This window comes from Asterias rubens, chromosome 6 (assembly GCF_902459465.1).
Source record: "Asterias rubens chromosome 6, eAstRub1.3, whole genome shotgun sequence".
Classification (NCBI taxonomy): Eukaryota; Metazoa; Echinodermata; class Asteroidea; order Forcipulatida; family Asteriidae; genus Asterias; species Asterias rubens.
Window position 1 is genome coordinate 15,587,558 of NC_047067.1, and position 12,373 is coordinate 15,599,930.

At 37.4% G+C, this 12,373-nt stretch overlaps 2 protein-coding genes and 1 pseudogene across 2 annotated transcripts in view; all 3 read left to right on the forward strand.

Moving 5' to 3' along the window:
* The first annotated feature begins 55 nt into the window (after positions 1 to 55).
* On the forward strand, positions 56 to 2,785 carry LOC117291754 (adenosine receptor A3-like). The gene has a single exon (XM_033773650.1). The coding sequence runs from the start codon at positions 582 to 584 to the stop codon at positions 1,704 to 1,706; it is 1,125 nt and encodes a 374-aa protein (XP_033629541.1). The 5' UTR covers positions 56 to 581; the 3' UTR covers positions 1,707 to 2,785.
* Positions 2,786 to 7,980: 5,195 nt separating this feature from the next.
* Positions 7,981 to 8,107, forward strand: LOC117291984 (annotated as a pseudogene).
* A 1,467-nt stretch (positions 8,108 to 9,574) lies between these two features.
* Positions 9,575 to 12,373, forward strand: part of LOC117291153 (kielin/chordin-like protein) — a 106,060-nt gene continuing 103,261 nt past the window's right edge. Inside the window, exon 1 of the mRNA XM_033772704.1 lies at positions 9,575 to 9,826. The gene's annotated coding sequence lies outside the window, so the exon portion shown is untranslated. The remainder of the gene's footprint in view (positions 9,827 to 12,373) is intronic.

Sequence of the window (12,373 nt, forward strand, 5' to 3'; positions counted from 1 at the left end):
GAGGACGGGGCCACTAATAGTGTAAACACAACGTCTCCACACACAACTAATTAAAAACAAATTTAAACGATTAGCAAGAATCCACATTGAGACTAATTAAATATCGACTCAAGGGAAATTAGAGTCGTGGTCTTGATAATTGCTGTCATGTAGAGATGACGTACAAGCAACTGGTTCACAGCGAAATGTTGGTAGGCTCATTTAGGCTGATTCGGCAACCATATGAAAGGCTATAATAAATGTGGCACCGACGTGATGTTATGAAGGAGACCTATAGGAAGGCCATCCGTTTGTGATTGATGATACCATGGAGGAATAATTTATTCCTCCATCATGATACCGGCATAAATGCGAACACTCCGTGAGTTGGAAACACTAACTTTAATTTACAGCATTTATTACATATTTTTGGATGAAAAGGTTAACTATAGGAACCGGACAACCAGGAAGAAGAAATGGTATACTACCGTCAACACACACTTAACTCTGACGGACCATGAGAACGGGAGAGTGAAGTCACTACACAAGGACCTGATTTTAGTCACTACAGCAATTGATGCTTCAGACATTGTGTATTAAAGATGGAGTTTGACTTGATCATCTCACCAACGAACGATACATTACACTATGAGTATTTAAACGAAGTAAGTACTACTCGACAATCTTTATATGTAACGCCATTGTTTATGACCGAACCAGCACCAATCGTCGTCGTAGTTTTTACAGTGGCGTTAGAAACTCTTATGGTTCCGTTCATTCTTATTGGAAACGGTGCTGTAGTGATGCTCGTAACGAAGAACGAAGTACTGAGGACCACTACTAACTCCTTAATGGTGAGTCTAGCCACGGCAGACGCACTCCAGGGGCTTACGCTAGTACCCGTAATAGCAGCAACATTGGACCCTTCCTTCTTAAATAACGAGTTTGCGTGTTTGACTCTGTGGTGTATGTTGTTACTTGCGTCTGGCTGTAGCTCATTGTCCCTTCTTCTCGTCACCGTTGATCGTTACATTAAGATTTTACATCCTCTGACCTATCAACAAATAGTGAATACAACTCGAGCATCATTGATGATATCGTCTGTGTGGATATACACGTTTGTTATAGCCGTCATCCTACCCTTTTCAGGATGGAATCAGATCCGAAGTTCGCCAAGTTTCTCCTGTTTGGACTTCACCGGAGTCTTCAACTCAATCCATCTTCAGATACTCCTCATGACTAACGGCATTATCCCGTTTGTTGTGATGTGTTTGATCTACATGAGATTGTTCTCGGTGGTCCTCCAGAAGCTCAAGCGAGATGGGACCAATCTGAACGGACATAGGCGCTTCATGAAACGAGAGCTACGCTCCGTCAAGACCTTTCTGATACTCCTTGGTTTCACTGGTCTGGCCTGGTTGCCTGTCACTGCAATTGTGCTGCTGGAGATCCACACAAAGTACAAAGCAAGCCTCGGTCTACGAAGTGTTCTGAGCTGGTTAACATTCATGAACAGTGCTGCAAACCCAGTCGTTTACACCCTCCGAAGTGAACCATTTCAAAGGGCGATAAATAACACTACTTTATACAGATTTTTCAAACGCTGTTGTAAATGTAGGAAAAGCCCACGAATTGAACCGAGTTCATATAACACTACAACATTTCCAAGACACTTGGGAAATAACCGAGAGTCAATGTGGATTATTACAGCAGCTCCTGGCCAATAAAATGTGGTTGTATCTACGTTAAGTTCCTATTTAGTCTAGAATCAATCCGTAGTTTAGATGCACCCAAAAAAACGTTGCTTGTCAAAAGGTATGGGGAGGGGTGGCAGATACAATTTCTTGATCAGCATGAATCGATTTTGGGTCAATTAGGAGACACGGAATCTGTTCAGGTGATGCGTCGCTGACTTGAATTTTGACCGGCGACCCATGTGGTTTAAGAATTGATATCATAGTCCTGGAAAAATCAGTTTGAACTATTATAAACAGTCACACTGCACACTATTATAAACAGTCACACTGCACACTGTTAATGTAAATTTACCAACCTATAGTATTATACTCCTTGAAAATCAATGTTGTGCTACACCATGGCCATTTGGCTGGCCTTTCAATCGCATCAGAGTTGAGCTCTGGTCTTGCTGATTAGCAGAGTGTGGGTTAAAGTCATGTCTAGACACTTGTGTCCATAAGCAAGGCATTAAACCGTTATTGCTGCGTCCTTCGTATGTGACTTAAAGTCGTCGGTCCCGTGTGTTCATGCAAGTAAACGAACCCACATACACTTATCATAAAAAGAGGGGGTTTGACCCCAATGATAACTATGCGTCAACTCGCGTTCTACCATTTCCAATGTCTTCTGTTTATACTCTCTTAAAAATGACGAACACGCACTCGTCCTGTCCCCTATATTTAAAAGAGCCATATTACGGACAACTCTTTAGAGTGAACGACTGGTAATAACAACTCGATTTAGTGTGAAGTTCGTTCCAATTTTACTCAAAAAGCCTGTGACATGACAGATTGACTTGACTCTCAAAAGAGCGAAAGTGATAGCACTCGGACAAGAGAGTGACATGTTCACTCTTTTACATTAAGAGAGTATACGCCTATGGTTTGCTTGTGTCTAATCATTATAACAATCTCCAACAGATTCAACAATTCGACGCCAGGAGGACATGTGATTATGGCAGGATGGCACTATATAAACGTTCACTATAGTATTACTTAAGATAATACGAACTAGCTAATTTGATAGAACGTACTTTTAAAGCCATTATACACTTTCGGTAAACAGTATTGTCCAAGTCCCACACTTCGTGTATCACAACTTATGCATAAAATAACGAACCTGTGAACATTTAGGCTCAATCGGTCATCGGAGTCGGGCGAAAATAACGGGAAAACCCACTCTTGTTTCCGCGCGTTTCGCCGAGTCATGACATGTGTTTATAAATCCGTAATTCTCGCTAACGAGAATTTATATTGTTTTAATGTTTTCTCAAAAAGTAAAGCATTTCATGGAACAATATTTCAAGAGAAGTCTTTCACCATTACCTTTTGTAAACCCTGTAAATTATATGTAAATCTGTGAACTTTTTGTTTCTGCACCGAAAGTGTTGTAATGACTTTAATTGGGATAGTGAGTGAGCGTTTCCATGATCATCTAGAATCATGTTCAGGGAGTGAGTAGGAAATCCCAAAGACTTGCACTTCATCGTAGCATTTCATTTTCACTTTCCCTTATCAGTTACGAACCCGATTGTTTATGAAATTGAAAGGAAACTGCATGTTTATATCAACTTCACTTTTAGTATCAAGATGTTTTGTTTTTAGTTCAAAAGTTGACCATGACATGTAATGGATTTTGTTTGGTTAGACGACAAGGCATGACGCTCTGCCATAAGATAGTGCCAACGCAAATCAAGGGTTGATATACCACCCATAGACTATAATATGCCTATAGTTTTGAAGGGAAATGATGGCTCGGATTAGGCGCTTTGGGCTATAAAAGCGTTTCATATGAAATGAATAATATTTTGGTTGGAAAGATGTTTTAAATGTAGAGTATAATAATCAACACATATTCATCGCTATTGTCGTTTTCCTTTTACTTCGAAAAACGCTGTCCACCATTTTATACATACTGTAGAAATGTGACTCCACGAATAACACGGCCCGTGTTAGTTCACGAAGTAAAACGAAAACTACATCAATTCGAGTTCTTTGTGTGAATCATCATTATTCAACTCTTAAAACATAAACGATTTTAACCCCAAACGCCCAATCTTAAAGCAATGTGTCCCTTAAAGAATTGTCATTTATGGTCTTCGTTGAATTGTAAGAAGTATAAAATGCAATTTGTTGTAAAGTGTCTTATAATCACGTGCTCTTTTATATATATATTTTTTAAGTTTATTAGTTTGAAAGGGAAGGAAATGGAACGTTACAATTTATACATACGCCAGGAAGTCATCCATGCACACTCCATGGATGGTTACTCCTAGAATACCAAGAGATGATAGTCAATTGATAGTCAATTGCACACACGAGGGCTTTCAAACTAAATGACGCTTGATGACGATAGAACACAGTGTATTTTTGTATTAAAGGCACAGGACACTATTGGTAATTACTCAAAATAATTGTTAGCATAAAAACTTACTTGGTAACGAGCAATGGAGAGCTGTTGACAGTATAAAACATTGTGAGAAACGGCTCCCTCTGAAGAAACGTAATTTTTGAGAAATAGGTAATCTTTTATTATGCAAAATAATCGTTATTCTCTTTAGTTCGGTGACCAAAAATTGAGCCCAAATTCATAGGTTTGTTATTTTATGCATAATGTTAAGATATACCAAGTGAGAATACTGGTCTGTGACAATTACCAAACGTGTCCAGTGCCTTTAAATGGATGGCATGTCATTTTGTTTGAGAAGGGTAAATTTTATTCCAGTCATTTTGGTTGCCCCATCACTCATATAAATTAGACCACGACACAATAGCTCATTTATCCTGATGACAAGCATTGTTTAGTTATTATCGTTTGAGTATAACAGAAACGCAAAGTTATAACTATAGAGACAAGAGATGAATAATGACATATCGACCTGTGGTCTTTCATATAAGATTTACAAAAATTATGAATATTAAACATCGGTGTAATGATGCAACCAAAATGAACATTCTTTATCCCCGATGCAAAGTAAACAAATATTAAATCGTTTGTATTTATACCCGCTGCTAAAACATAGGATTCGAACTGCCTCTATCATCGGGCAATCTCGGTGGCCTAGTTGGTATGACACTGCTCTAGAATTGTAAAGGTCGTGGGTCCGAATCCCACCTGAGTAATATGCCTGGTTTTGTTTGTCCACAGAACCCGGGAAAGTCCTGAGTATACAATTGCAGTGCTTACACAAATCGGTGTATTGGTAAAACCAATGAGTATTCTCCCCAATGAAAATTTAACGTGTAATTTTAAATAAACATTCCACACAGGTTTTCACGGCAAATTTCAGGGCGAACAAACACATTAAATTCATTTAATACGCATTCAAATTCATGCATTCCCCTTAATTAGAATGCTACAATGTGTTAACTCTGTTTGTGGGATAATTTGTCTCGCAACTTACATTTTTCCTATATGGCGGATACACAAGAAGATGCACTGTGAATTTGAAGGTGCCTCAAATTAAAAGAGATGATACTAAAGTTGATATTTAGGTTGATAGCATAATGCCTTCGAATCAAGAGGTTTCATTTGTTTTAATATTGTACTGCTGAGTAAATCTCAGCACTGTTCGCGCAGATATGAAGCAAACTGAATGATTGCTAGTTTTAGCATAGGCCTATTTGTTAATACAATTTTGTAAAATTGTTCAATTTAAAAAAAAAACTGAATGGATTCGTTTTGGGTGAGTATGCCTATCTGTACTGTTTCCCGCCAGGTATTCCGATCCCATTTCCTTGGCCGTATACCGGTTCAAGAATGATCATATTTTGAAAATATAAATATCACTTTATTAAACTAAAAATATAAAGGCAATGGGCAAGGATGGGTCATACAAAGTGTGAATAGACAACTCAGTTTTCAGTTTGAGTTAGTATTATTTTAATTTATAACGTATCTGTCATCGATCATCTTAACGCAAAGCAGCTCCACATAATAAAATACGGGCAAAAACATATATATTCTCCCTTATTAACGGACGCCCATTTCTCTTTTTCATCTTTATTTGTTTATGACAATACTATACGCATTGTATCAACTCTTTCTATATAATGTGCACACCATAATAATGCACTATAATAAAACATTGTTTCAATAATCAATGAATACACAACAAAAATCCACATTAATATGACCAGGCCCTGGGCCGATTTCAAAAGAGCAAAGGTTAATCCGAAGTGTGTCGTGTGTCATTCTTCATTGCCAAGCAAACCGTGGTATCACAATGCGAATCACAGTGGTAATATTGACACAACATATGATAATTCTTATAGTGCTTTGTGAGCCCTGGTTGTTTCAATAGAAGAGATAGAAGTTGCCAATTGACAATCCCAGGAATTCACATAAGATTGAAAATCCTCTCCCAATTTTTTATTTTTTTTTAACTCCAAAGTAGTTTTATTTATTTCTCATCAAATATAACAATTCAGACAAAAACTAATTCAATGGATGTTTTTTTTACTATCATCATCATTAGACCATGTAAATTTTGTGAAAACCTATACTCTTAAAAACGATTTTTTTTTTGCCAATTCTGTATATGTTTCTTAAATCGATGTTAAATTTGCATGGGGGGATAAAGAAAATAAATGTTGGTTTTACCCTTATACCAGTACTGTATACTATAAGTACTTTCAAAAGTACTGTGAAAACAATCACTATAATACTTAGGTGTGATTCGAACCTTGTAATCTCGACTTATTCAAGTATCTTATGTGTGCACATTTATAGATTGAAACAAGTCCAGGCTCCGACTTTTGACCACATTCTCATGAATATTCCATTTTCTCGCTAATATATTCAAACCTACTTTAACAATAACTCTTTTGATAGTTTCTTCTAGTCTAATCGATATAATTCCACTTTGAGTATATTTTTTTATTGAGAAAAATACAACCTTTGTTGCAATAGACTGAAATTTTGTAAACATGTTTGAATAATTTGTTCGAGAATTTTGTTTACCGATTTCGTTTAACACCATGAAGTTTATAACACATGTAAAGAAAGACTACAATGGTGAAACGCCTATTGTGCACTCTGGGTTCACTGCGCATTCGTATAAATCCTTCGCCTTTTGCTAAAGATTAGGGTTACCCTAAGTTTCTCAAAAGTTGTCAGTGTTTATGTTTTTATTTATTTTGTACAAAGTTTCTGTAAATTACTGCATAAAATGTATGTATCATGGCCATATGGCTTTATTCGGACGAATAAACCATTTTAAAAACACTGAAGATTTCCGTGCAGAGGAACTACTCGTTGAGTCTATAGACTAATTTTTTACTGCCCAGTTGAAAGATTGGGCTAATAAATAAACAAAAGTTAGAATATGAATGTTAATAAATAGCTCATTTTGTTGAGCGCCTGTCCGGATGTCGTTGGTTCAGATCCCGATGGGAAAGCTTTCTTTGTTTAACCGATTTTACTTTTTGAGTTTACCCAGTCGGTTTCCCGTGTGGTTTATTACTTGATATTTGAAAAAGGTGTAACTTCCTCTGAAGACGATCCTCTGGCTGCCGCTTCCAAAGTTGTATCGCAAACATTCTTTTGCTAAGTCAAGGTGTTTTGTATACTAAGCAGTTAATTTAATTTGTATCAGGGGATAAAGAATAAAAAGTTTGGTTTTACTCTCACACCGTTGTGCATTAGCACTGTATACTAGCCTACTTTCCAACGTTCTGTAAAAGAAAAACTGAGTAGCTCACTCGGAATGGATTCTAACCAACGACCCCTGTAACCCCTTAAGCAGTGTCTTACCAACTAGACCACCGAGATTGCCCGGTACAGCTAAAGGTAATCCAAATCCGATGTTTTAGCAGCGGGTACCGCAATGATTTGATAAACGTTAGTCGAGGAGATAAAACAACATTATAATTCGGTTTTACCCGTACACGATTTGTATTAAGCATTGTATATACTCAGTATTTTAACGAGTTCTGTGAAAATTAAAAACACAGGCTTATAACTCGGGTGCATGGGATTCGAATTTTGTTTTCCTGCCATTGCTAAAGCGCACATCGTGACCACATTCTCATGAATATTCAATTTTCTCGCTAATATATTCAAACCTACTTTAATTATAACTCTTTTGATAGTTTCTTCTAGTCTAATCGATATAATTCCACTTTGAGTATATTTTTTGATTGAGAAAAATACAACCTTTGCAATAGATTAAAATTTGTAAACATGTATGAATAACTTGTTCCAGAGTTCTGTTTGCCGATTTCCTTTAACGCCATGAAGTTTATAACTTATGTAAAGAAAGACTACCATGGTGAATTTCGCATAAATCTTTCGCATAAATCTTTCGCCTTTTACTAAAGATTTCCGTGCAGAGGAACAACTCGATGAGTCTATAGACTAATTTTTCGCTGCCCGGTCGAAAGAGTGGGCTAATAAACAATTAAACGATAGAACATACTTATAGACCGTCACTATGGGGACTGAATGATGCCGCGTAGGTTAAATTTCCGGTCGTGTCAATTTCTTCGTTCAATCATAATTATTTGTTTGAAATTTAAGCAGTCAGTTTTCTTGTGGGTTAGGCCTTATTACTTGACATATTAAAGGAACACGTTGCCTTGGATCGGTCGAGTTGGTCTTTGAAGAGCGTTTGTAACCGTTTGTTATAAAATGCATTATGATTAGAAAGATAAATTAAAAGTAGAATATAATGATCCCCACAAGTATCACTCGAAACTGCGTGGTTTTCCTTTCACCTCGTCGACAAACACGGTCGGCCATTAATATTACGGGAGTAAATTTTTTGACTCCCATAATTAATGGCCGACCGTGTTAATTCGCAAAGTAAAAGGAAAACCACGCAATTTCGAGGCAAATGTGTGTGGATCATTGTATTCTACTTTTAAAACATCTTTCAAACCGTGTGCATTTTATAACAAACGGTTACAAACGCTTTTCAATGACCAACTCGACCGATCCAAGGCAACGTGTTCCTTTAATACAAATTAACTTTTTACTATTATGGCGATCTGGCTGCTGCCTTCCATGTTGCAACTTGGGTGTGATCCCTGGGCTATGGGCAATTAACAGTTGCATGACATCAATAACTGGCACCCATCATTGACAATTGGAGTCTACCAAAATAGGGCTTTCTTTTAGTCGTCTAGACAACTCTGCTCTTGCTATTTTGCCACCCCCGTTGATCTCCTTCGATCCATCATGTGAGGCTGCTAATAACTGAGACAATGTTGAGATGGATGATGATGGTTCAGGTTATGGACGGATCAACGGGCGTGAACCGTACACACAGGCTCCGGGGGTACATGCACTATCTCATTAAAATTAGGTTACTCATGTGCCAAAATGATTGCCATTATTTTATATGCCCTCAAAATAGTTTGAGTAATTATTGACATGTTGTCACAACCTTGGGGTTATTCTTCGACATTTGAGGAAGTTTATGTAAACTGGGTTTTTAAGAACGGCACATATTTGGCGTTGGAGGTGGCGGAGTGCTTCATTAAAACTGTCAGCAAGTCAAATTTAATTTTAAGGAGTTTGATGATATTTTTTTCTGGAGTAATAAGCATTAATAACTTCAAACGGTTGACCTGCCAACAATTTAAAAAGAAATCTGAAGTCTAGTTCCCCGAAAATATATTTGATAACTTTCTACGGGCTGATAGACTCTAAGTATTTTCTGAGCATTTTTAAATATTTTACTAGAATTTAAATGCTATGTGTGTTTGGTGCAGCCCTCATTTCAAACCGCAGCAGACATAATTCTTGTCAGTTTAGCACATCAGTATTTTGGATCATAGCGCCCTCTATTGGCGATTGTAATACTTTTTCCAAGCGAACTTTTTCTCACAGAAAACTAATCCCACAACTTTATTGTGGCTCTTCTTAGTCTTACTTCTAATCTAACTCCATGCTGTAAGCAGAATGCTGTACTAAAGTAAAGTGTGAGAGGGTAGGGAAAGGAGAGTTAAGAGGAGTGTCTGCTCCCTGTGGTCTCCTTACGTTGACTGCAGTCGGGTGTGTGTAGGATTCCGGATGACCTGAATCTCCCCATGAGAATTTCGTCGCTGGGCGGGTGGAACATTTACTGATTTACTGACGGATTGGAGTCTTTGAAACCTTCTTTTCGGTAAGCAATAGTACTCGTTCATTATGTTCGGTTGTAGCATTTATAAACTGAGACGAAGACATCTAAGTAATAATAACCTCACCAGTCCACTCTGAATTCATTTATGGGGCTAGTGTAAGTACTAAGTTAGTCAGTAATAAAGGAAAGTGGATGAAAAAACCGAGAGCGGAAATTGACTGGATCATGTCGGTGACTCGCTGGGGGCACAGGGACAAACATCATCCGTTGACCCCACCAAACGACCGGGTCGACACCACCGCCATACTGACTGGCCTGTAAAAGTCGTGCTTGAACATTTTTATGTTTTGGTATGTGGTCAAATGGTGGATCTTTGTAAGTTGTGATGTTTGTCTGGTCCTTTTTCCAGGTATGGTAGTTTTCAAATTGGGTAAATTCATTTTTGTTAGGCTAGTTAGTAATGTTTTGTTATGATAAAGAGTAGTAGTATCATGGAGGTAGGATTATTCTTGTAATGTTTTGTTATGAGAAGACTTAAGAGTAAGTTTGTAAAAACGTTGATAGGCAACTGGTCTTTATTTTACAAAGTAACAACAATATTGCGTTTACGTTGTTATGCCAAATGATGTTTCATGAGCCTGCTGTAAAATTATAAGACTCAGAGTCACTTTGGCTTGAGAGGGAAGAACTTCCAGTTTGAGATGTATGCTCAAATTTGAGATTGAACATGTTGTATTTATAACGTTTGTTTGTGCACAAATGTGAACAGGTTGTCGTGTATCAAGAAGACCAATAGCCCTACGTTTTGTCTGTACGTTACTTTGTTCCGCTATCATCTTCACTCTTCACATTTGTGGAGACGATAGCGGAACGGGAGTAGGAGTGTAACCTCAATCCTCTAATCCTCCTCACTTCACTCCACACCAAATTTTGAGGGCTGAGATTACTGTAAGATTGGAAAAGACCTGTCGCAGTGATGAGCAATTTTTGTTTAGTAAGTCCTAATGTGGCCTCCAGTCCTTCTGAATCCTTAATTTTGACATTTGAAGAGGATTGTTTGAGACTGAGAGGACAAGGTTTCGGTTAAAAAGTAAGTTTTAATATCTGATTCATTCTACTTTGAAGTTTGTTATATTATAGATCTACCTTACAAACCAACTTACAGCAAGATTTTTGTAGATGACTATTTTTTTAAAGACACTTTACTGATTGAACTCTTCTAAAAAAACTATTATCATCCAATGTGGATTTTTTTAGGTTAAAGGGTTTGGGTACTTTTTGCATGACACAGAACACAATTGTCAACAGAGTTGAAAGCTTGCTGAGGTGCTGCGGTTTTTGAGCAATGGGTTAAAGCCATTGGACACTTTCGGTAAACAGTATTGTCCAAGGCCCACACTATGTGTATCACAACTTCTATTAATATAAAGTAACAAACCTGTGAAAATTTAGGCTCAATCGGTCTTCAGAGTCGGGAGAAAATAACAAGACACCCACCCTTTTTTCCTCACGTTTCGCCGTGTCATGATATGTGTTTAAAATAAATCTGTAGTTCTCGATATCGAGAATTGATATTGTTTTAATGTTTTCTCAAAAAGTATAGCATTTCATGGAACAATATTTCAAGAGAAGTCTTTCACCACTACCTTCTGTAAATCCTGTAAGTTATTTGTAAATCTGTGAACTTTTAATTCAATGGCTTTAAACAAGTTCACGAAAATATTTGTTGTCTAAGTGAGATGAAAAATGATTTAAGCTGATGTACCACAAACTACGCAGCTCTCCTGAAAACATTGCTCTGTGATTTTCACTTTTTGTTTTAAAAAAATTGAGGAATATGAAGGATTGAAGCTGAAACTTATAAACACAGATAAACTATAGGGCCTGCATCTTCACTCTAAGTGAGTAGGAATTGATGTCATTGCCAAAAACTTTATCAACAAAAAGTACCTAAACCCTTGTAAACAATTGAATTGAATCATATTTATTTCCTTTATTGCCCAGCTGTACCTTTCTACATGGTCAGAGTCAGACTTACAGGAAGGTTGTGGCTGGCTACTGTACCTTAATGATAGGTCTATCTATGCCATTGGCAATGTCTAGCTCCAGGGAATGTCCACATCACATGTGTAAATATCCACTTTATCAGAACAAAAATATTGCCCAATTAGAGAGACTGCTAATATCTTAGGGCTAAATTGCTCAGTTGGTAGACGTCTTTTTGAATATTGTTCACAGTCCAATAGACTTGTAATAACATAGATTTTTTATACTTTGTGAAAAGCATTTCAAAGCATTTTCTTTGTTTCATCCATGCATTGTATTGCTACCACCCCATGTAGTTTGTCACAATAGAAAGTATGTCGTGTACTTGTTCCTTTGTCTCTCTGGTCCAAGACGCGATAATCGTAAAGGCCCGGTCACACTGCAGCGATAACGAGAGCGATAACGATAAAGACGTAAAGAGAACGCATTACATTGGTTGAATGAGCGTGTGCGTATTCTGCGTGGAGCGATTCGACCAATAGAATGCGTTTTCTTTGCGTTGTGATCGTTATCGTTTTCGTTATCGCTGCAGTGGGACCGGGC

Excerpts from the sequence above, each read along its gene's own strand:
- LOC117291754 (XM_033773650.1), top strand. The coding sequence starts at position 582 with ATGGAGTTTGACTTGATCATCTCACCAACGAACGATACATTACACTAT.